This window comes from Theropithecus gelada, chromosome 11 (genome assembly GCF_003255815.1).
Source record: "Theropithecus gelada isolate Dixy chromosome 11, Tgel_1.0, whole genome shotgun sequence".
In the NCBI taxonomy this organism is placed as follows: Eukaryota; Metazoa; Chordata; class Mammalia; order Primates; family Cercopithecidae; genus Theropithecus; species Theropithecus gelada.
Genome location: NC_037679.1, coordinates 15,251,510 through 15,276,797, shown reverse-complemented (window position 1 = coordinate 15,276,797; position 25,288 = coordinate 15,251,510). Strand labels below are relative to the sequence as shown.

Here is a 25,288-nt window from a genome sequence, read left to right as displayed (position 1 = left end):
GCACCAACTCAGGCAAGTTCTTTTCTGTTTATTTTGGGGGACATGGGATCTCCTGAAATCCCATTAAGAAAAATTTTCAGAATTTGTGTTCCTCCTCAAGACAATATTATTAGCATTGCTTTAAAATGAAAAGACGGCTGGACACAGTAGCTCACGTCTATAATCCCAGTACTTTTGGGAGGCTGAGGTGGGAGGATCGCTTGAGCCCAGTAATTCAAGACCAGCCTGGGCAACATGGTGAGACCCATCTCTATTAAAAAAATATATATATATACACCAGCTGGTATGGTGGCACACACCTGTAGTCCCTGCTACTCAAGAGGCTGAGTTGGGAGGGTCGTTTGAGCCTGGGAGATTGAGGCAGCAGTGAGCCATGATTGTGCCACTGCACTCCAGCCTGGATGACAGAATGAGATCCTGTCTTTTAAAAAAAAAAAAAAGAAAAGAAAAAATATTCAATGAAACATAGTACAAGCTCTAGGCCTATTTTCTTTCTTTCTTTCTTTCTTTTTTTTTTCTGGAGACAGTCTCTCTCTGTCATCCAGGCTGGAGTACAGTGGCTTGATCTTGGCTCACTGCAGCCTCTACCTCCCAGGTTCCCGCCATTCTCCTGCCTCAGCCTCCCAAGTAGCTGGGACTACAGGCACCCGCCACCACGCCCGGCTAATTTTTTGTATTTTTAGTAGAGACGGGGTTTCACCGTGTTAACCAGGATGGTCTTGATCTCCTGACCTCGTGATCCACCCGCCTCGGCCTCCCAAAGTGCTGGGATTACAGGCGTGAGCCACCGTGCCCGGCCTCTAGGCCTATTTTCTACATTACCTCATAGCAACAAGGAGAAGAGTTTAATTTTTTTGTTTTGTTTTTGAGACAGAGTCTCACTCTGTCACCCAGGCTGGAGTGTAATGGCCTGATCTCGACTCACTGCATCCTCCGCCTCCTGGGTTCAAGCAGTTCTCCTGCCTTAGCCTCCTGAGTAGCGGGGATTACAGGTGCCCACCACTATGCCTGGCTAATTTTTGTGTTTTTAGTAGAGATGGGGTTTCACCATGTTGGCCAGGCTGGTCTTGAATGCCTCACCTCAAATGATCTGCCCACCTCGGCCTCCCAAAGTGCTAGAATTACAGGCATGAACCACCGGGCCTGGCCTAGATTAATGTTATTTTAATTGTTGCTCCTTACACCAAGGATAACTGTTTTATTTCCAGAGACAGGGTCTCACTCTGTCACCCAGCCAGCACCAGCATGGCTCACTGATGCCTCAACCTCCTGCGTTCAAGCAATCCTCCCACCCAGGAGTTCCAGACTAGCCTGTGCAACACAGTGAAACCTTGTCTCTACTAAATATAATAAATTAGCTGGGTGTGGTTGGCAGCACCTGTGGTCCTAGCGACTCAGGAGACTGAGTCAGGAGAATTGCTTGAGCCTCCAAGGTCAAGACTACAGTGAGCTGTGATGGTACCACTGCATTCCAGCCTGGGTGATAGAGCGAGATCCTGTCTCAAAAAAAAAAAAAAAAATTAAATCTTGTGGAAATATGTGACCTAGATTGAAAGTGTAATCTCCGCATCTAGATTTTTTTTTTTCTTTTCTTTTTTTTTTTTTTTTTGAGATGGAATTTTGCTCTTGTTGCCCAGACTGGAGTGCAGTGGTGCTGTCTCGGCTCACTGCAACCTCTACCTCCCGGGTTCAAGCGATTCTCCTGCCTTAGCCTCCCAAGTAGTTGAAATTACAGACATGCGCCACCACGCCCAGCTAACTTTTTATATTTAGTAGAGATGGGGTTTCACCATGTTGGTCAGACCAGTCTCGAACTCCTGACCTCAGGTGATCCACCCGCCTTGGCCTCCCAAAGTGCTAGGATTACAGGCATGCACCACCTCATCCAGCCTACATCTGGATTTTTTTTTTGAGGTGGAGTCTTGCTCTGTTGCCCAGGCTGGAGTGTAGTGGCACAATCTCAGCTCACTGCAAGCCCCGCCTCCCAGGTTCACGCCATTCTTCTACCTCAGCCTCTTGAGTAGCTGGGACTACAGGCACCCGCCACTACGCCTGGCTAATTTTTTGTATTTTTTTTAGTAGAGATGGGGTTTCACTGTGTTAGCCATTGTGGTCTTGATCTCCTGACCTCGTGATCCGCCCACCTCAGCCTCCCAGAGTGCTGGGATTACAGACGTGAGACACCACGCCTGGCCTTTTTTTTTTTTTTTTTTTTTTTGAGACGGAGTTTCATTCTTGTGGCCCAGGCTGGAGTGCAGTGGCACAATCTCGGCTTACCACAACCTCTGCCTCCCGGGTTCAAGCAATTCTCCTGCCTCAGCCTGCCGAGTGGCTGAGATTACAGGCATGTGCCACCACGCCAGGCTAATTTTAGTATTTTTAGTAGAGATGGGATTTCATCATATTGGTCAGGCTGGCCTTGAACGCCCAACCTCAGGTGATCTGTCCCCTTTGGCCTCCCAAAGTGCTGGGATTACAGGCATGAGCCACCGCGTCTGGTCCTATATTTTTTTCTCTTTTTTTTTCTTTTTTGAGATGGAGTCTCGCTCTGTTGCCCAGGCTGGAGTGCAGTGGTGCAATCTCGGCTCACTGCAACCTCCACCCCCCGAGTTCAAGCAGTTCTCCTGCCTCAGCCTCCTAAGTAGCTGGGACTACAGGTGCGTGCCACCATGCCCAGCTAATTTTTTTTTTTTTTTTAAGTAGAGATGGGGTTTCACGATGTTGGCCAGGCTGGTCTTGAACTCTTGACTTTGTGATCCGCCCGCCTCAGCCTCTCAAAGTGCTAGTACTACAGGCGTGAGCCACCACAGCAGGCCCTAAGGGTTTTTTTTGTTTTTTTTGTTTTTTTTGAGACGAAGTCTCAGTCTTGTCCCCCATAGGTTGGAATACAATGGCAGGATCTCGGCTCACTGCAACCCCCGCCTCCCTCGTTCAAGCAATTCTCCTGCCTCAGCCTCCCGAGTAGCTGGGATTACAGGTGCCTGCCACCACGCCCGGGTAATTTTTGTATTTTTAGTAGAGATGGGGTTTCACTGTGTTGGCCAGGCTGGTCTTGGACTCCTGACTTCAGGTGACCCGCCCGCCTTGGCCTCCCAATGTGCTGGGATTATAGGTGTAAGCCACCACACCCAGCCCCGGCCCTAGATTTTTAAAATGTGTACGCTACATTTATTTTCTTTTGTTAAGTTTTTTTGTTTGTTTTTTTTTTTGTTTTGTTTATTTTTGAGACAGAGTCTCCCTCTGTTACCCAGGCTAGAGTGCAGTGGCATGATCGTGGCTCACTGCAACCTCTGCCTCCTAAGTGCAAGTGATTCTCCTGCCTCAGCCTCCCAAGTAGCTGGGATTGCAGGTGCATGCCACCACACCCAGCTAATTTTTTTGTATTTTTAGTACAGATGGTGTTTCACCATGTTGGCCAGGCTGATCTCGAACTCCTGACCTCAGGTGATCCACCTGCCTCAGCCTCCCAAAATGCTGGTATTACAAGCTTGAGTCCCTGCGCCCAGCCAAGTTATTTTTATTAAAATGGGTCTATACTATACATATTCTTTCTGCCACTTGTGTATTTCAGTTTGAGAGGCAATTTAGCCAAGTGGTTAAAAGCTTGGGCTTTGCAGCCAGTCTGTCTGGGTTTGAATCTGGCTCTACCACTTATTAGCTGTATGATTCTGGAAAAGCTTTTTAACCTTTGCACCTCTATTACTCATCTGTAAAATGTGAATAATTATAGTCCCAACCTTCTAGAGCTGTTGTAAGGATTAGATGAGTTAATTGGCAAAAAATGTTTAAAATACTGTCTGCCGTATAGTAATGCTCAATTAATGCTGGCTTCATTATTATTTAATTATATATATAGAATCAAGGCTGCAGTGAGCTGTGATTGTATCATTGTACTCCAGCCTGGGCAACAGAATAAGACCCTGTCTCTTAAAAAAATAGCATGATAGCATAGATGATATCTATAAATATAAATAAATTATTTGTATTTCTATATAATAAATATATTAAAACAATTTATTTAGAGACAGGATCTCACTTTGTCACCCAGGCTGGAGTAGAGTGGTGCAATCGGCTCACTGTAGCCTCAAGCTTCTGTTCTCAAGTGATCTTCCTGCCTTGGCCCCCCAAAGTGCTGGGATTATAGGTGTGAGCCACTGTACCCAGCACAAATAGTTTAAATAAATAATATGAAATAAATATATCTAGGTCATGTTAATTTGACATGATGTTGCATTTTATGGATGTAAGGAATTCTACTGGATAGATTTTTTACTATGACAATGCTTAAGCAGTTTATTATAATTCTTTTTGCACCCTTGTTTATTTATTTATTTATTTATTTTTTGAGACGGAGTCTCACTCTGTCGCCCGGGCTGGAGTGCAGTGGCCTGATCTCGGCTCACTGCAAGCTCCGCCTCCCGGGTTCGCGCCATTCTCTTGCCTCAGCCTCCCGAGTAGCTGGGACTATAGGCACCCGCCACCACTCCTGGCTAATTTTTTGTATTTTTTTAATAGAGACGGGGTTTCACTGTGTTTGCCAGGATGGTCTCGATCTCCTGACCTCATGATCCGCCCGCCTTGGCCTCCCAAAGTGCTGGGATTACAGGCGTGAGTCACCGTGCCCGGCTTTTTTTTTTTTTTTTGAGACGGAGTCTCCCTCTGTCGCCCAGGCTGGAGTGCAGTGGCGTGATCTCTGCTCGCTACAAGCTCTGCCTCCCGCATTCACACCATTCTCCTGCCTCAGCCTCCCGAGTAGCTGGGACTATAGGCACCCGCCACTATGCCCAGCTAATTTTTTGTATTTTTAGTAGAGACAGGGTTTCACTGTGTTAGCCAGGATGGTCTTGATCTCCTGACTTCGTGATCCACCCCCCTCAGCCTGGAATTCCAGCACTGGAAAAGTGCTGGAATTATAGGCGTGAGCCACCACGCCTGGCCCGCACCCTCGTTTATTTCCTTAGGATAAGTTTCTGGAAGTAAGATTACTAGGTAGAAAGGTATATGCTTTTTGAGGACAGTTTGTGGTTTTTGTTATGAGTTAATTTGATCAACATTTTCTGGCAAGAGTACATTTTTTTCCCAGACATGTTATGTGTGTCAGTACATGACATGTTATATTTGTATGTGTTATATGACATATGACATGTATAGTGTATAAAACATAAAGTAGATATTCTTTTTTTTTTTTTTTGGAGACGAAGTCTCGCTCTGTCACCCAGGCTGGAGTGCAATGACACGATCTTGGCTCACTGCAACCTCTGCCTTTTGGGTTCAAGCAATTCTCCTGCCTCAGCCTCTCGAGTAGCTGGGATTACAGGTGCCCACCACCATGTCCGGCTAATTTTTGTATTTTTAGTACAGATGGGGTTTCACCATCTTGGTCAGACTGGTCTTGAACTCCTGACCTCAGGTGATCCACCTGCCTTGGCCTCCCAAAGTGCTGGGATTACAGGCGTGAGCTACCACACCTGGCCTGAGTGGATATTCTTATTTTTTGTTTTAACCTTAAGTCTGTCTTTCACAGTTTAGTGTAATTATAGGTTTATTTACTAATTTGAATAGTGAATACACACACACACACAGAGAAAACCTTTTTCAAAGGTATAAAGGGATAATTAGAGAAATTAAAAATTCCCTCCTATCCTTGTTTCTTTGTACCTCCCATCCTTGTTTCTTTGTACCTCCTCTTTAGCAGCAAACGCTGTTGGCAGTTTTCTGTTTATCCTTCTGGAGAGTTCCATGCACATGTAAGCATACACACCTACATGTTGTTTTTCGTATTTGTGGTAGTGTACTTTACATATACTATTCTGTATCTTAGCTTTTTTCTCTTAACAGTATATCTTGGAATTTTTCCATACCTGGTGCATTTTAAGGGCAGCAAGGATTTTTTTTCTCTGATTAATTTTATAGTTATTATAGATAAATTACAATTTATTTCATTGAGGTAAATATTATAAAGTCAGCAGTTTAATGGATAAATTGTGGATATTTGGGGATATTTTTGCTCTCAGGTAGTAGCTATCTCAGCCAACTCCTCCTCTTGACCTTTTATCTTGCCCCTTTCCCTTCTTCCCAGCCCTTTGCATTTGTTTGGACTATGAAAGTAGCAGTAGCTGTCATCTACAATAGCGCTAAGCAGTCTGAGGTTGCATTAATTTAAGTAGCGAAGAAAAGTTGTGTCCATATTGATCAGTCCACATGTAGAACTGTAGGCACCCTGTTTTATCTTTTTTTTTTTTTGAAACAGAGTCTCCCTCTGTCGAGACTGAGATCCGGCCAGGCTGGAGTGCAGTGGCTGGATCTCAGCTCACTGAAACTTCCGCCTCCCAGGCTCAAGCAATTCTCCTGCCTCAATCTCCTGAGTAGCTGGGATTACAGGCATGTGCCACCACGCCCGGCTAATTTTGGTATTTTTAGTAGAGATGGGATTTCATCATGTTGGCCAGGCTGATCTCAAACTCCTGACCTCAGGTAATCCGCCCGCCTCAGCCTCCCGAAGTGCTGGGAGTACAGGCATGAACCACTGCGCCTGGCCTTTTTTTTTTTTGAGACAGAATTTCACTCTTGTTGCCCAGGCTGGAGTGCAATGGCATGATCTCGGCTCACTGCAACCTTCGCCTCCCGGGTTCAATCAGTTCTCCTGTCTCAGCCTCCCGAATAGCTGGGATTATAGGCATGTGCCACCACACCCGGCTAATTTTGTAATTTTAGTAGAGACAGGGTTTCTCCATGTTGGCCAGGCTGGTTTTGAACTCCCGACCTCAGGTAATCTGCCTACCTCAGCCTCCCAAAGTGTTGGGATTATAGGCGTGAGCCACTGCACCCAGCTGTTGTTGTTTTTTGAGTCAGAGTCTCACTCTGTCCCCCAGGCTGGAGTGCAGTGGTGCAATCTTGGCTCAAGTGAGTTCAACTTCTGAGTTCAAGTGATTCTCCTGTCTCAGCCTCCCAAGTAGCTGGGATTTCAGGCACGTGGCACCACTCCTGGCTAATTTTTGTATTTTTAATAGAGACAGGGTTTCACAATGTTGGCCAGGCTGTTCTTGAACTCCTGACCTCAGGTGATCCGCCAGCCTCAGCCTCTCAAAGTGCTGGAATTAGAGGCATGAACCACCGCTCCCGGCCCGATTTTTACAAGTTTATCAGTATGATTTTTTGAAAACCTGTCTCTGGACCTCTGACCTCTGTTTACCATTTTCCCTTCCTTCCTGCTTTAGAATTATCTCGTTTTTGTTTAAGGTAATTCCGTATCTCCCTACTGCTACCTCAGTGACCAGATTCTCTCCTGTCTTTATCTTTCCCTCTTCCCCTGTACTTTCCTCTCGGTACATAAAGACACTTAAGCCTTTCTCACCATAAGGAAGAACACCCCCACACAACCCACTTCCTCAGTTTCCTTTCTCCCTCTAGCTAGTTCAATTTCCCTTCCTTTGAAATTAGGCTTTTGAGTGCTGACTTCAGCATCACATATACTAAAATTGGAATGATAAAGAAATTAGTAGGGCCCCTGTGCAAGGATGACATGAAAATCTGTGAAGTGTTCCATATTTTTCCTGCGGCCACACAAGGTCCTAGCACAAGCCAACACTTTACCACCACGAGGGCCAGCAGCTTCTTCTAGGTACAGGACCCTTACCCTGAGTCTGCCCAAATAAACTCCTTGAGAATGCTCACCCACCAAAAAATCAAGCTTTTGACAGAGTGTGTCTTTGGTCCCTGTCTCTCCAACTCACCTCTTGTTCACTTTGTGTCACTGAAGTCTGGCTTCACTTTCAGTGCTACACTAAAACTACCCTCCACAACTCCCAGCTCCATGGAACTGCTTTACTGTGGTATCCACCGTCCCACATCCCAGCAATTCTTTGTTTTCTTTATCTGATTTGTCTGTCTGTAACTTTCGACAGTTGTCTTCCCTCCTGTAAGTTCTCCAACCCCTTGACAACTTTTTTTTTTTGAGACGGAGTCTTACTCTGTCGCGCAGGCTGAAGTGCAGTGGTACCATCTCCACTCACTGCAAGCTCCGCCTCCTGGGTTCCCGCCATTCTCCTGCCTCAGCCTCCCAAGTAGCTGGGACTATAAGCACCTGCCACCATGCCCGGCTAATTTTTTGTATTTTTAGTAGAGACCGGTTTCACCATGTTAGCCAGGATGGTCTCTATCTCCTGACCTCGTGCTCTACCTGCCTCGGCTTCCCAAAGTGCTGGGATTACAGGCACGAGCCACTGCGCCCGGCCAGTTGTTTAGTTACCTCTTCTTTGGGTTTGACCTTTGGGAACCCAAAGAAGGAGCATGGCACTATCGCTGCTGTTTGAGTCCTTGCTCTTTTGGACCTCACTCTTTTTTTTTTTCTTTCTTTTTTTCTTTTGAGACGGAGTCTTGCTCTGTCACCGGGCTAGAATGCAGTGGCGTAATCTCAGCTCATTGCAACCTCCGCCTCCTGGGTTCAAGTGATTCTCCTGCCTCAGCCTCCTGAGTAGCTGGGACTACAGGTACGCACCACCACACCCGGCTAATTTTTATGTTTTTAGTAGAGATGGGGTTTCACCATGTTGGCCAGGATGGTCTTGATCTCTTGACATCATGATCCATCTGCCTTGGCCTCCCAAAGTGCTAGGATTAAAGGCATGAGCCACCATGCCCGGCCCTTTCTTCTTCTTTATCCCCATCACCACCACCACCTGAGTTCAGACTCACTGTCACTCTCTGACTTAGATGTTCTTCCATTTCTCCCCTGTTAACATACTGATTCTAAAATGAAACTGTTATCACATTCTTTTTTAAGTCCTTCAGTGGCTCTCTCATACCCTTCAAAATAAAGTCCAAACTCCTCAGAGACTTTTCACAGCATGGCCCTTGCTTACCTCTCCAGCCTTGTCTCTTGACAGGCCCTCCCTCCCACCTCTCAGGTCAGCTTTTTCTTGAATCACTTGAAATTCTCTGAACCTATCATATGCCCTCTTCTGGGCATTTGGATGTGCTATTTTATGTGCCCTTTTATATGTGAGGTCGAACTCCTAACCTCAGGTAATCCGCCTACCTCAGCCTCCCAAAGTGCTGGGATTACACTAATGCCCTGCTCCCCCAACACTGAGCTAACTCTTGCCCTACAGGACACATTTCTGGTGACACCCAGTCCTGGAAAACTTATCAAAACCACCCTCTGCTTTCAGCCTGGGTTAGGTATTCATGTCTCTTGTCCTCATAAGGTCCTGTGTCTCCTCTGAGTATTTATCACTTTATATTTTAAATGTGTGCTTACATAATGTCTTCCCTATTAGAATTACATTTCTTTTCTTTTTTTTAAAGACAGAGTCTCACTGTGTCACCTAGGCTAGAGACCTATGACGTAATCTCGGCTCACTGCAACCTCCGCCTCCCGGGTTCAAGTGACTCTTGTGCCTCAACCTTCCAAGTAGCTGGGATTACAGATGTGCATCACCACGCCCAGCTAATTTTTGTATTTTTAGTAGAGATGGGTTTTCATCATGTTGGCCAGGCTGGTCTTGAACTCCTGACCTCAGGTTATGTACCTGCCCCGGACTCCCAAAGTGCTGGGATTACAGGCGTGAGCCACTGTGCCTTAGAATTAAATTTCTTGAGTCAGCTTCCACCGAGCCAAATGACTGCTGCATAGTAGACTTCCAATAAATATTTGTTGGATAAATGAATGGATCTTGACAATGAGTTTATGTTTGTCACATATTTGTAGGCTTTTTCTGAACTGGCCTCTGTTTGCTATTGTCCTTTCAGGACCTGGGTTTCAGTGATGAGACATGGGGTATGATGTAACCCGTTTCCAGGGGGATGTTGACGAAGATCTTATCTGCCCTATTTGCAGTGGAGTCTTGGAGGAGCCAGTACAGGTGAGTTGGTCTGATGGCAGGTTTGGTAGGGCAACAGGTAGCAGTGGAAATAGTAGAAAATATTCATGGGCAGTGGGACCCATGGGGAAGTCACTGTGTTTTTCTCTCTACCCCTACCCAATGGAGGTTTAGGTCAAAGGAGTAATGGTGACTACAAGAATAAGGCTTTCCAGAATCAATCTAGAGGTGGATGCCACAGAGATCCAGTGGTTCAGATTTTTTTCTAAGGTCACTCTGAAAGATTTCTCCTGTAAAATGGTCAGCTGCTTGTTTCTGTCTTGTGATAGTAGCTGGGTAGCTTCCTTTCCTCTACAGGAACTCTTACTAGGTTCCATCTTCCTGTCCATGATTGAACTTCTGGACTCTCCTAATAAGTTCTCTCTGCATTTTTATGACGTTGTGCTTCAGGTAATCAGCTAGTCTCCCTGCAGGCCTTTTCTACCTGCCTACTATCTAACAAATAGGAAGGCCAGCCGCAGTGGCTCACGCTTGTAATCCCAGCACTTTGGGCCAAGGTCGGTGGATCACGAGGTCAAGAGCCAGCCTGGCCAACATGGTGAAACCCCGTCTCTACTAAAAATACAAAAATTAGCCGGGCATGGTGGTACGTGCCTGTAGTCCCAGCTACTCAGGAGGCTGAGGCAGGAGAATCACTTGAACCCAGGAGTAGGAGGTTGCAGTGAGCTGAGATTGCGCCACTGCACTCCAGCCTGGGCGAGAGTGAGTGAGACTCCATCTCAAAAAAAAAAAAAACAGCAAATAGGAAGTGGGGAACTGTATGTACTGACCTATTTTTTTCCTGGGATCTACTGAAAAGACCAGGTTTTGATGCAGCCATGCACTCTGCATTTTGATGTGAAAGCTGCCACCTTCAATAGGTCATTTCTCTGCCAGCCTTGCCAGACCAGAGTCAGTTGTATCATCCTGGGGCAAGTACAAGGAGAAGCTCACGATTACCAGGCAAGTACAATGAGTGAGGTGAATCCTTAAGAGTTGTATTCTTGGGACAGCATCCTCGAGGATCCTTATTGCCCTCATTCTGTAAATACCAATTAATCCTTTCTCACTCCTGGCTATCTAGAGATTATCACATTTTCCAAACCAGGACACTAGGCAATGAAGTTTCATGGCCCTTCCCCCATTCACTGCTTACCTAACTCCCAGGGGCTCCCCTTGAGCCTTTGAGTTTATTTTTTCTCCCAGTACTCCAAAAGGAGTACTGATGCCTTGAACTGAATAAAATTCAGACTACATTCCAATGGCAACCAGCTCTGGACCTGTCTTCTTTCTAGGCCTTTGCAATCTGCTAGAGGCATATTAGATGGGTGTGGAGCAAGTCATCAAGTAGTAGTGTCAGGAGGTCACAGGGTGTGTCAGGTTCCCTCCTCACCCTGGCAGGGCCTTGTCTGTTTTCTGGCACTATCATTTTAGGCAAGTCACTTATGGAAAGGTGAGTCGTAGTTGGTGACAGTCTAGTCAGAAGCCACCCATCTACCTCCAGGCTTTACCTTCTGAGAAGCAGAGCAGGCAACCCTCATGATGCCAGGTTCCCGGACACATTTCTAAGGTTAGAAGGCTCCTGCTAGGGATGCTGATTTCCCCACATCATAATTATTTATTGTTTGAATAGGTGAAAAATGAACATAATTCAGAAATCAAAATAGTATAAAAAGGTATACGGTGAGAATTCTCACTTCTGTCCTTATTACTGTCTACCTAATTCCCCCACAGATAACTATTTTTATTAGTTTTTTTGGTATCCTTCCAGTGAGTATTAAGGCAGATACAAGCAAATATGAATAGATGTTTGCATATATATGTATTTGTATATGCATATGTATATATGAATATATCTGTTTTTTTTCACACCTCCTTTTCTTTGTTACACAAAAGGTAGTACATTCTGTATGCTTATGCAGGGGTGGCAGGTTTAGCTAGAATGGTTATGAAGAAGTTGACAGGCCGGGCATGGTGGCTTACGCTTGTAATCCTAGCACTTTGGGAGGCTGAGGCAGGTGGGTCACTTGAGGTCAGAAGCTCGAGACAAGCTGGCCAACATGGTGAAATCCTATCTCTACTAAAAATACAAAAAAAATTAGCTGGGTGGGGTGGGAGTAGCCTAAAATCCCGGCTACTTGGAAGGCTGAGGCAGGAGAATCGCTTGAACCCGGGAGGCGGAGGTTGCAGTGACCTAAGATCACTCCACTGCACTCCAGCCTGGGCGACAGGAGTGAGACTGTCAAAAAAAAAAAATGTAATGGGAAACTAAAGTGTTTTGTTTTGTTTTGAGACAGAATCTCGCTCTGTCACCCAAGCTGGAGTGCAATGGCGCGATCTTGGCTCACTGCAACTTCCGCCTCCCAGGTTCAAGCAATTCTTGTGCCTCAGCTTCCCGAGTAACTGGGATTACAGGGGCGCGCCACCATGTGTGGCTAATTTTTGTAATTTTAGTAGAGATGGGGTTTCACCATGTTGGCCAGTCTGGTCTCAAACTCCTGACCTCAAGTGATCTGGCTGCCTCAGCTTCCCAAAGTGCTGGGATCACAGGCATGAGCCACTGTGCCCGGCCTTATTTAGCTTTCTTTTTGTTTTGTTTTGTTTTTTTGAGATGGAGTCTCGCACTTTAGCCCAGGCTGGAGTGCAGTGGCATGATCTTGGCTCACTGCAAGCTCCACCTCCCAGGTTCATGCCATTCTCCTGCCTCAGCCTCCCGAGTAGCTGCGACTACAGGCGCCTGCCACCACGCCTGGCTAATTTTTTGTATTTTTAGTAAAGATGGGGTTTCGGCCGGGCGCGGTGGCTCAAGCCTGTAATCCCAGCACTTTGGGAGGCCGAGATGGGCGGATCACGAGGTCAGGAGATCGAGACCATCCTGGCGAACACAGTGAAACCCCGTCTCTACTAAGAAATACAAAAAATAGCCGGGCGAGATGGCGGGCGCCTGTAGTCCCAGCTACTCGGGAGGCTGAGGCCGGAGAATGGCGTGAACCCGGGAGGCAGAGCTTGCAGTGAGCTGAGATCCGGCCACTGCACTCCGGCCTGGGCGACAGAGCGAGACTCCGTCTCAAAAAAAAAAAAAAAAAAAAAAAAAAAAAGATGGGGTTTCACTGTGTTAGCCAGGATGGTCTCAATTTCCTGACCTCGTGATCCGCCCGCCTCAGCCTTCCAAAGTGCTGGGATTACAGGCGTGAGCCGCCACGCCTGGCCTAGCTTTCTGACATTGAATTTTTGCCAGTAAATATGTCCTCCTGCTCTCTAAATCTATCATCTGAATTATCCTTCAAGACCATATCAAATTTGGTCCTCTTCATAAATACCTGCCGTGATTGAGCTAGCCTGAAAAGACTTCACCCTCCTCTGGACATTTTTGGCAATTATTGTGTGTGCAATCCAGATGGCAATTAATAATTGGCTGCCTTGTGTCATCTGTCCTATTGTCCTGGAATATCATTTATATCTCTTATTGTTATATAACATTTTACTTGTTTGTCTTGTTTCACAACTCATTTTTAATCTTGAGCACAGGGAACATAGATATATATTTTTTGAAACAGGTCCTGGCTCTGTCACCCAGGCTGGAGTGCAGTGGTGCAGTCTTGGTTCACTGCAACCTCCGCCTCCTGGGCTCAAGCCACCCTCCGTCCTCCCACCTCAGCCTTCTGACTAGCTGGGACTATAGGCACGTGCCACCATGCCCAGCTAATTTTTTTTTTTTTTTTTTGAGATGGAGTCTTATTCTTTTGCCCAGGCTGGAGTGCAGTGGTGCAGTCTTGGCTCACTGCAATCTCCACCTCCTGGGTTCAAGCGATTTTTCTGCCTTAGCCTCCTGAGTATCTGTGATTATAGGTGTGCGCCACCACCCCTGGCTAATTTTTTTGTATTTTTAGTAGAGACAGGGTTTCACCATGTTGGTCAGGCTGGTCTTAAACTCCTGACCTCGTGGTCCGCCTGCCTTGGCCTCCCAAAGTGCTGGGATTACAGGCATGAGCCACTGCGCCTGGCCTACACCGGCTAATTTTTGTAACTTTTGTAGAGATGGGGTTTTGTCATGTTGTCTGGGATGGTCTCAAACTCCTGAGGTCAAACAGTGTGCCTACCTTAGCCTCCCAAAGTGCTGGGATTATAGGCATGAGCCACCGTGCCCAGCAGGAAACATATCTTAAGCCTGTCCCCTACAATGCCTTGCCCATAGTAGATCTATACTTTGCTTGACCCAACAGACCTCTTGCGGTAGAAGCTGCTCAAAGGCATGATTGGCTTTGTAGAGTTATCATATCCAGGCTCTTAGGTCCTGCTAATTCCCTTATGCCCCTTTTGCCTTGTTCTCTCTTCTAGGCACCTCATTGTGAACATGCTTTCTGCAACGCCTGCATCACCCAGTGGTTCTCTCAGCAACAGACATGTCCAGTGGACCGTAGTGTTGTGACGGTCGCCCATCTGCGCCCAGTACCTCGGATCATGCGGAACATGCTGTCAAAGCTGCAGATTGCCTGTGACAACGCTGTGTTTGGCTGTAGTGCCGTTGTCCGGCTTGACAACCTCATGTCTCACCTCAGCGACTGTGAGCACAACCCGAAACGGCCTGTGACCTGTGAACAGGGCTGTGGGTGAGATCTGTTCCCCTCTTCTGCCCCACATGGATAAGGGCCATCTCATTTATGCCCCTATCGCTGGATGCCCTCCTCACTAGCTGAGGAGGTCTCTTAGGCATGTTGGCAAGGAGTATTCTTAGCCTCCTTGGCTCCCTGCTCTAAGATCTTACTTTCTTGCTGCTTTTCCAACTATAATAATTTTGCTCTTGCTTTAACAAAAGAAGGGGCACAGCAATTCAGTAAATTTGTATAATAACACTAAAGATTGATTGACTCTGTTCTTCCCTTTCAGTCCAATACTACTTTCTGTTTGTCAGTTTGACTGCTGTAATTGCCAGCCTTCTCATATTTCCTCTGACCCTATTTTTTCTTTCTGTGAGTTATGAAATATTTGACTAAATGTTGATAGCTGAGGGGTGTGTTAGCTCACACCTGTAATCCTAGCACTTTGGGAGGCCAAAGTGGGCAGGTCACTTCAGGCCAGGAGTTCAAGACTAACCTGGCCAACATGGCAAAACCTTGTCTCTATTAAAAATACAAAAATTGCCAGGCACGGTGGCTCACACCTGTAATCCCAGCACTTTGGGAGGCCGAGGCGGGCGGATCACAAGGTCAGGAGATCGAGACCACGGTGAAACCCCGTCTCTACTAAAAATACAAAAAATTAGCCGGGCGCGGTGGCGGGTGCCTGTAGTCCCAGCTACTCAGGAGGCTGAGGCAGGAGAATGGCGTGAACCCGGGAGGCGGAGCTTGCAGTGAGCCGAGATCGCGCCACTACACTCCAGCCTGGGCGACAGAGCGAGACTCTGTCTCAAAAAATAAATAAATAAATAAATAAATAAATAAATAAATAAAAATACAAAAATTAGCCAGGTGTGGGGCCGGGTGTGGTGGCTCACACCTGTAATCCCAGCACTTTGGGAGGCCAAGGAAGGCAGATCATGAGGTCAGGAGATTGAGACCATCCTGGCTAACACGGTGAAACCCCATCTCTACAAAAATACAAAAAATTAGCCAAGCGTGGTGGCAGGCGCCTGTAGGGGAAAGCTACTTGGGAGACTGAGGCAGGAGAATGGCGTGAACCAGGGAGGAGGAGCTTGCAGTGAGCCGAGATCACGCCACTGCACTGTAGCCTAAGCAACAGAGCAAGACTCTGTCTCAAAAAAAAAAAAAAAAATTAGCCAGGTGTGGTGGTGCATGCCTGTAATCCCAGCTACTTGGGAGGCTGAGGCATGAGAATCGCTTAAAACCAGGAGGTAGAGGTTGCAGTGAGCTGAGATCACACCATTGCACTCCAGCCTGGGCTGGACTCTGTTCCCCCTAACTAACTAACTAAGAAATAAAAAGAATGTTGATAGCTGGGGCTGTGAATATAGGGCTTCTCTGAAGCAATAAGTGCACAGGCAGAATCTGTAGGAGGAAAAGGAGAGCTGTGCAGTAGATAAAAACAGTGTGTCAAAATAAATAAATAGTCCCAGTGCGGTGGCTCACGCCTGTAATCCCAGCACTTGGGAGGCTGAGGCGGGTGGATCACCTGAGGTCAGGAGTTCAAGACCAGTGTAGCCAACATGGTGAAACCCTGTCTCTACTAAAAATACAAAAATTAGCCAGGCGTCCTGGCGGGCACCTGTAATCCCAGCTGCTCAGGAGGCTGAGGCACAAGAATTGCTTGAACCCCATGAGGCAGAGGTTGCAGTGAGCCAAGACTGTGCCATTACACTCCAACCTGGGCAACAAGAGTGAAACCTGGTCTCAAAAAAAAAAAAGTAAAATAAGAGGCCAGGCACAGTGGCTCACGCCTGTAATCCCAGCACTTTGGGAGGCCAAGGCGGTGCAGATCACATGAGGCCAAGAGTTTGAGACCAGCCTGGCTAACATGGGGAAACCCGTTTCTACTAAAAATACAAAAAGTTAGCTGGGCATGGTGGCGCACGCCTGTAATCCCAGCTACCCGGGAGGCTAAGGCAGGAGAAATCGCTTGAACCTGGGAGGCAGAGGTTGCGCTGAGCTGAGATCGTGCCATTGCACTCCAGTTTGCGCAACAAGAGCGAAACTCCATGTCAAAAAAAAAAAAAAAAGATAAAAAATAAAATAAGATAAAATAAATATAAAAAGTAGATAAAACACTGTGTCTTGATTGGGGAAAGAAATTTAAGGAAAATAGACAGCAAAGGGGCAAGTAGGAAGCTTGGAAGAAGAAAGTGAAGGGAATGAATGAGGGAGGCCTGAAATGTTAGAAATTTTGGGTAGGACAAAATCTGCTCAGCAGTTACCTGCCACAGAATAGGCCATTTGCATACATGTCCTGGTGATCACCCCTGTTCTGCTCTTTCTCCACCCTGGTCTGCAGCCTGGAGATGCCCAAAGATGAGCTGCCCAACCATAACTGCATTAAGCACCTGCGCTCAGTGGTACAGCAGCAGCAGACACGCATCGCAGAGCTGGAGAAGACGTCAGCTGAACACAAACACCAGCTGGCGGAGCAGGTAGGCCCCAAGACACGGGGGAGAACATATCCCTCATATGCAGATAACTGCCTGCCTGTGGGTAATAAAACCAGTTGTGAACACATAGACCTGTGCTTACACTTGTGAGTTTGGATGAGTGGCTATTCTGCCTGTGGCTTAGCAGGGAATCAGATTGGAGCTCTCCTTGACTTTCCTTCATCCCATTCATAGCATTCATTCACCTAACAGTTACCAGATGCCTCCTCTGTGAAGGCACATTTTGTAAGTACTAAGGAGACAGCTGTGAGTGAGACAGTCCTATCCCTGTCTTCCTGAAGCTTACAAACTGGTTGTTCTTCACATCTCTCAGTTGTCTTCATTCTCAGATAAACTTTTGTCTTTTTTCTGCTGTCTGCCTTAGACATTATTCCTGTTCTTCTTCTCCACAACAGAAGCGAGACATCCAGCTGCTAAAGGCATACATGCGTGCAATCCGCAGTGTCAACCCCAACCTTCAGAACCTGGAGGAGACAATTGAATACAACGAGATCCTAGAGTGAGTGTCACTCAGGACATGGAGTGATTCCACGTCCTGACAGTAAGGCCTGAAAGGCGCTAAGAGCAGGAGAGTAGGCCGGGCGCGGTGGCTCAAGCCTGTAATCCCAGCACTTTGGGAGGCCAAGGCGGGTGGATCACGAGGTCAGGAGATCGAGACTATCCTGGCTAACACGGTGAAACCCCGTCTCTACTAAAAATACAAAAAATTAGCCGGGCGTGGTAGCGGGCGCCTGTAGTCCCAGCTACTTGGGAGGCTGAGGCGGGAGAACGGCGTGAACCCAGGGGGCGGAGCTTGCAGTGAGCCGAGATCGCGCCACTGCACTCCAGCCTGGGAGACACAGCGAGACTCCGTCTCAAAAAAAAAAAAAAAAAAAAGAGCAGGAGAGTAGCAGAAGGAGGGCATTGGAGAGCTGGGCTGGGGGATCACTGCTTCTCAGATATTGGCATTAAGGAAAGGGGCCGAGGAGAAGAGGATAACCCTTAGCTCCACTACAGGATGTCTTACGCGTTTGGGTGGATGGAAGGGAAAGCCTACCCAAGGATGCACTTTATCCAGAATTAAGTGAGTACCCATGTACAAAGCCCTGTATTAAAGGCTGTGGAGTGCTAGGAGGGCCAAAAAGAAATAGAAGATAGGCCGGGCGTGGTGGCTCACACCTGTAATCCCAGCACTTTGGGAGGCCGAGGCGGGCAGATCACGAGGTCAGGAGATCGAGACCATCCTGGCTAACACAGTGAAACCCCGTCTCTACTGAAAAAAAAAACAAAAAAATTAGCCGGGCGTGGTGATGGGCACCTGCAGTCCCAGCTACTCCGGAGGCTGAGGCAGGAGAATGGCGTGAACCCGGGAGGTGGAGCTTGCAGTGAGCCGAGATCGCGCCACTGCACTCCAGCCTGGGCAACAGAGTGAGACTCCGTCTCAAAAAAAAAAAAAAAGAAATAGAAGATATTATCCCTGTCTTCAGGTAGCTTACAACCCAGAGAAGAGGAGGCAGAGTGCAAGTCCAGGAAAGTGATCTCTAAAATGCAGCAAAAACAAGTGAAGTATACAAGCGAAGTCTAAGATCTTTTTCAGTTCTGGAGTCCTATACAGTTCATAGACTAAACTGTAAGTGTGAATCAATATATATAGGGCAAATAGTGCTGAGTGGGACATAGTATAGAGGAATAATTGTTTTATTCACTAAACATAGAGCACTAACTGTGTTAGGTGCTGTATGTGCTAAGTATTGGAATTTCTAAGAAAAGTAAGGCCGGGCGCGGTGGCTCAAGCCTGTAATCCCAGCACTTTGGGAGGCCGAGACGGGCGGATCACGAGGTCAGGAGATCGAGACCATCCTGGCTAACACGGTGAAACCCCGTCTCTACTAAAAAAAAGACAGAAAACTAGCCGGGCGAGGTGGCGGGCGCCTGTAGTCCCAGCTGCTCTGGAGGCTGAGGCAGGAGAATGGCGTGAACCCGGGAGGCGGAGCTTGCAGTGAGCTGAGATCCGGCCACTGCACTCCAGCCTGGGCGGCAGAGCGAGACTCCGCCTCAAAAAAAAAAAAAAGAAAAGTAACAGGGACAGAGTGTAGACTCGTGGAATTTAATCTGGTGAGTAACGTTTGGTGACTCAGTTGGGACCAACTGGGGAAAATTCGCGGTTTCTGAGCCAATCATGGAAGGAAAGAAGGAAGAATAGGTGAGTTGAGTGCAGAGTGGGTAGTTATTTCTATTAGCAGAAAAAGCCAATACAGAGAAAGGAGATGATCTGGAATGACCATCTTTAACCACCTCCACACAGGTGGGTGAACTCCCTTCAGCCAGCAAGAGTGACCCGCTGGGGAGGGATGATCTCGACTCCTGATGCCGTGCTCCAGGCTGTAATCAAGCGCTCCCTGGTGGAGAGTGGCTGTCCTGCTTCTATTGTCAACGAGCTGATTGAAAATGCCCATGAGCGTAGCTGGCCCCAGGGTCTGGCCACACTAGAGACTAGACAGATGAACCGACGCTACTATGAGAACTACGTGGCCAAGCGCATCCCTGGCAAGCAGGCTGTTGTCGTGATGGCCTGTGAGAACCAACATATGGGTGATGACATGGTGCAGGAGCCAGGCCTTGTCATGATATTTGCTCATGGCGTGGAAGAGATATAGGAGAACTCGACCGGCTATCAGGAAGAGATGGAAATCAGAAAATCCCATCACTCCAGCAGCTGGGACCTGAGTCCTCTCCACCATCCTTAATACTGTGGCTTATACCTGAGCCACACATCTCACTGCCCTTCTGGCACTGAAGGGCCCTGGGGTAGTTTGCTCAGCCTTTCAGGTGGGAAACCCAGATTTCCTCCCTTTGCCATATTCCCCTAAAATGTCTATAAATTGTCAGTCTGAGTGGGAAAGCCCCCACCTCCATCCATTTTCCTGCTTAGGGTTCCTGGTTCCAGTTATTTTCAGAAAGCACAAAGAGATTCAATTTCCCTGGAGTGTCAGGACAGAGTAAGGAATCTCTAGTCGTCCCTCTCCTCCAAAACCAGGGAATCAGAGCAGGCAGGCCTGTTGACTCTAAGCAGCAGACATCCTGAAGAAATGGTAAGGGTGGAGCCAAATCTCTAGAAATAAGTAGTGAGGCCAGTAATTGGCCATCACAGATGGCCCTTAGGGGAAGACTGGACCTCTGTGCCAAGCAGTATCCCTGTTCAGTCCACCTTAAAGGTGCAGGCACCCACTGGGTCTACCAGTATGCAGGTTGGGATACTGAAAATTTCCAGATGAGCTCTTCTTTCCTATAAGTTTTCATAATTAGGGAATGCCAGGGTTTAGGGTAGGGGTTAGTCTGTTGGGGTTGATGTGTTCAGCAAGAAGCTACTCCTAGCTTTTGCTAAAATATGGTCAGCACTGCCTCTTGTGGCACAGGCCATAATTGTTCCATAGAGCCCTCTCTAGCCCTGTGACTGTAGTTAGTTACTTTGATAATTTTCTTTGGCCATTGTTTATATTTCACAAACTCCACCTACTTCCCTTCCCCTTCCCCTTTTTTTTTAAAGAATGGCCTGATCATGGCTATCTCAGCCACATTGTTGGCAATTTAATTTATTTACCTTTTTTTTTTTTTTTTTTAAAGAAAGGAAAAAAGAAAAAAAATCAAACTTGAAACTTTTGATGTTCCTATTGTGGGGATTTTGGATTGGGTGGGACAGGGATGGGGGTGTGTTTTATATTTTTTCCTTTTCAGCACAACCTTTGGCTTTAATATAGGAAGAGCCAAGGGAGTCCTCGGCTGAACTTACAATATCTGCCCCAAACCTCTGTAACCCCAACTGAAATGAGGAGCTTCCTCTATTCCTGTGAAGGATATGACAGTCCAGCATCGATGCCTGTGCCCTCCGGAAAAATTTCCTCCTAGCCCTTCCAGGGCCTCATCATAAAACTCTGGATTTAGAGTATTCATTTTGAAGGCAACCCCCCGCTTCCCCAAGTTTTCTTGGAGCTGTATAGCTGGGTTCTAAGCTTCACCATGCAAATCAGAAATTTTATCTCTATCTCTAAGTACAGGCTGTGCTGTGTCTCACCCACACCCCCCGGGGACTTCAGTTCCATTTCAGGTTACCTGGGGCATACCTTGATCCCTAGAGTGACTGGCAGAGTAAGTAAGAGAAGGGGAGGGATAGTAGGTGTGATAATTTTAATATGGAGGTGGGAGTGTGGTTGGAGATAGAAAGTCTCCTCCCCACCATGTGATAGCTTCCTCTCAGAGTTTTATTCCAGGCTAGCTTGCTGCAGGTCTGGGTAGTTGGATCATGGCTCCACTGGGATTGGGGTGGAGGGATACAGCTTGAGGGGAGTAGGGTTCCAGCTCCGGGACATTGTGCTCAGGAATTTGAAAACGCTGCTATACTTATTCCGGTTACTACATTTCTTCCAATCCCCTTTCCCCTACCTGCCTTACCAAGGCTTATACTGTCCTGTCCTTACCTTCAGATGGAGCCAGGAAGCTCAGTGAAAGGCTTCCCTACCCTTTGCACTAGTGTCTCTGCAGGTTGCTGGTTGTGTTGTATGTGCTGTTCCATGGTGTTGACTGCACTAATAATAAACCTTTTACTCAACTCTCTAAATTCTTCAACATTACTCCCTTTCCTGGGAAGGTTTCCTCTCTGCTTTTGCCTTTCTCTCACCTTAATTCCCCTTCTTCCTTACTTTGTTACCTACCCTTATCTTAGCGCTAACTTCTCTTTCAGGAGGATGTCTGGGAGTAGTGTGCACTTCGCAGCTGCTTTCCCATGTACCCTCCTGCATTCTTCCCTCCTATCTCCTGTTCTGTAGCAGCCAAAGGTGTCTCTCTAGTTATCTGAACTGTGTGCTTCCCAGGGTCTGCCTTCATCCTAAATTCCATGTCTTCCCTGAGTGGTCCTGAGTTTTTGGGATAATTTCTACAGAAAATATGTATATATTGTTTTCCTTTGTCCCACAAGCAACTTTGCTTTAGAATCTAGAATTCCTTTGCAGGCAGAGAAGCCTCCACCCTCCAGTGTTTCCTAACTAAGAACGTAAATGTAAGGAGGGAAATGTACTTGCAGAGGTTTCATAATTATTTACTTACAAAGATAGTCTTCATAGACCGGGCACGGTGGCTCACACCTGTAATCCCAACACTTTGGAAGGCCGAGGCGGGTGGATCATGAGGTCAGGAGATCGAGACCACCCTGGCTAACACAGTGAAACCTCGTCTCTACTAAAAATATAAAAAATTAGCCAGGCATGGTGGCAGGCGCCTGTAGTCCCAGCTACTCGGGAGGCTGAAGCAGAATGGTGTGAACCTGGGAGGTGGAGCTTGCAGTGAACCGAGATTGCGCCACTGCACTCCAGCCTGGGTGACAGAGCAAGACTTTGTCTCAAAAAAAAAAACCAAAAAACAGTCTTCATAAGTATTTGCTGCTACCTTTTCCCTGTCATAAGAAAAAGGATAGCCAGGCATGGTGGACGCTCCTGTGATCCCAGCTCCTTGGAAGGCTGAGGTACAAGACTAGCTTGAACCTGGAAGGTGGAGGTTGCTTTGAGCCAAGATTGCGCCACTGCACTCCAGCCTGGGTGACAGAGTAAGAGCCTGTCTCAAAAAAAGAAAAAGAAAAAGAGTATCTTTTCCCCCTCCCGGAAATATGTTTTAAATTTGTTGAGCATTTATCATGCACCTAATGTAAACCTAATAGCACTCTAGATACTGTAGCGGCTTGAAAAAAAAAAAAAAAAAGCATTTCTGTGCTCACCGAGTCTGCATTGTATGCACACAAGGTATGATTATAAAATACTGATAGGCGGCCGGGCGCGGTGGCTCACGCCTGTAATCCCAGCACTTTGGGAGGCCGAGGCGGGTGGATCACAAGGTCAGGAGATCGAGACCATGGTGAAACCCCGTCTCTACTAAAAATAGAAAAAATTAGCCGGGCGCAGCGGCGGGCGCCTGTAGTCCCAGCTACTCGGGAGGCTGAGGCAGGAGAATGGCATGAACCCGGGAGGCGGAGCTTGCAGTGAGCCGAGATTGCGCCACTGCACTCCAGCCTGGGCAACAGAGCAAGACTCCGTCTCAAAAAAAAAAAAAAAATACTGATAAGCATGTCACAGTATAGAGCATAAGAGGCGTATGTATCCTAGTGACATTAGCAGTGCTTTTCCTCCCTTAAACTCCTTTAAAATTACTTTTAGAACTTGCTGCTCATGCTTGTGAATGTTATGAATGGTGTCATATTGTCCTTTTAGGGTAGATTCGATTTTTAGAAACAAATATTCATTGAATGTCTGCCCTGTGAGATACTCACTAGAGTGAACATGAGGAGGCTTATGTAGCAAAGTGGCACCTACCTGCAAATAACTTAGTCCCTAATGGAGATGAATATATAATAAGGGATCATAAATGTGCTAAGTGGATTTACTAGTAATATGTGAGCCAAGGACGATAAAGCTCCTGATTCTGATGGGTATCGGGAAAGGCTTTTCAGGAAGTGTTATTTGTTCTAGGTCAGAGGTCAGCAAACTACAGGTTACAACGCCACTGCCTGCTTTTGTAAAAAACTTTATTGGAATACAGTTATGCCCATTTGTTTATATATTGTCTGTGGCTGCTTTCACATTACAACAGCAGGGTTAAGTAGCTGGAACAAAGCCTAAAATAGTTGGTCTTTTACAGAAAAAAATTGCCAACCTGTTCTAAACTTTTAAGGTCAGGAGAACTGGGGGAAGGAGGGAGTAGAAAGAACACTGTCACCCAGACTGGAGTGCAGTGGCAACATCATATAGCTCAGTGTAGCCTCAAACTCCTGGGCTCTAGTGGTCTTCCCACTTCAGCTTCTGGAGTAGCTGGGGCTACTGCACCTAGCATTGTCTTAATTTGTTTGAATACTATTAAAAATTTTTTTTGTTTCATCTCTTTCAGTGACTTTGATACATTGTTTTTTTTGTTTTTTTTTGTTTTTGAGATAGGGTCTGGTTCTGTAGCCGAGGCTAGAGTGCAATGATGCAATTTTGGCTCACTGCAACCTCCACCACCACAGGCACCTGCCACCACACCAGGCTAATTTTTTGTATTTTTTGTAGAGATGGGGTTTCACCATGTTGCCCAGGCTGGTCTGAAACTCCTGAGCTCAAGCAATCAACCTGCCTTGACCTCCCGAAGTGCTGGGATTACAAGTGTGAGCCACTGCACCTGGCCTCATTGTCTTAATTTTTTACTTCAGTATATACATTGGAAAAAAATATTTTTTGATATTGCCTAAATAACAAGTGCTTACAATTAACAATGTATAATGAATAATACAAACCCATATTTACATTACCCTAATTGTCCCAAGAAAAGTCCTTTTTTTTTTTTTTTTTTTTACACAGGATCTCACTCTGTCACCTAGGCTAGAGTGCAGTGGCATAATCATGACTCACTGCAGCTCGCTACAGCCTTGACCTCCTGCTGGGCTCAAGCACTCCTCCCATCTCAGCTTTCCAAGCACCTGGGACCACAGATGTGCACCACCATGCCCAGCTGATTTGTTTCTTGTATAGTTTGTAGAGATACGGTTTCACCATGTTACCCAGGTTGGTCTCAAACTCCTGAGCTCAAGTGATCTGCCCACCTCAGCCTCCCAAAATGTTGGGATTACAAGTGTGAGCCATTGCTGAAAAGTCCTTTTGTAGCTAATTTTTGTCTAAACCTGGGTCCAATCCAGGACCACAAATTACATCAGGTTATTTCTCTTTTACCCTCTTTATCTGGGTTCCTGAAACAACCTTTTTTTTGTGTAACCCTAATTTGTTGAAAAGATTGGCCGGGTGCGGTGGCTCACGCCTGTAATCCCAGCACTTTGGGAGGCCAAGGCAGGGCGGATCACGAGGTCAGGAGATCGAGACCATCCTGGCTAACATGGTGAAACCCCGTCTCAACTAAAAATATATTTAAAAAATTAGCCCGGCGTGGTGGCAGGCGCCTGTAGTCCCAGCTACTCGGGAGGCTGAGGTAGGAGAATGGCATGAACCCGGGAGGCAGAGCTTGCAGTGAGCCGAGATCGTGCCACTGCACTCCAGCCTGGGCGACAGAGTGAGACTCTGTCTCGAAAGGATAAGATTGAGCCAGTTTTCTAGAGAACGGTGGTTTGAAATTGATTGCTTGGCCAGGCGCGGTGGCTCAAGCCTGTAATCCCAGCACTTTGGGAGGCCGAGACGGGCGGATCACGAGGTCAGGAGATCGAGACCATCCTGGCTAACCCGGTGAAACCCTGTCTCTACTAAAAAAATACAAAAAACTAGCCGGGCGAGGTGGCGGGCGCCTGTAGTCCCAGCTACTCGGGAGGCTGAGGCAGGAGAATGGC

The 25,288-nt window shown here is 46.9% G+C and overlaps 1 protein-coding gene and 1 non-coding gene across 7 annotated transcripts in view; both read left to right on the top strand.

The window, feature by feature from the left end:
- Nucleotides 1-21,553, top strand: part of RNF41 (ring finger protein 41) — a 30,401-nt gene extending 8,848 nt beyond the window's left edge. For 3 of the 6 annotated variants that reach the window (XM_025402459.1, XM_025402460.1, XM_025402461.1), the window contains 5 exons: nt 9,751-9,863; nt 14,199-14,470; nt 16,806-16,941; nt 17,355-17,458; nt 19,244-21,553. In XM_025402459.1, coding sequence (XP_025258244.1) covers nt 9,774-9,863; nt 14,199-14,470; nt 16,806-16,941; nt 17,355-17,458; nt 19,244-19,595 — 954 coding nt within the window. In that variant the 5' untranslated portion in view covers nt 9,751-9,773 and the 3' untranslated portion in view covers nt 19,596-21,553. Of the gene's footprint in view, nt 1-9,750; nt 9,864-10,680; nt 10,824-14,198; nt 14,471-16,805; nt 16,942-17,354; nt 17,459-19,243 lie in introns of all 6 variants that reach the window. The other 3 variants (XM_025402458.1, XM_025402457.1, XM_025402456.1) reach the window with 2 other exon arrangements.
- LOC112635623 lies at nt 7,449-7,552 on the top strand. The gene has a single exon (XR_003121968.1). It is a non-coding gene; the product is annotated as a U6 spliceosomal RNA (small nuclear RNA).
- Nucleotides 21,554-25,288: the final 3,735 nt, after the last annotated feature.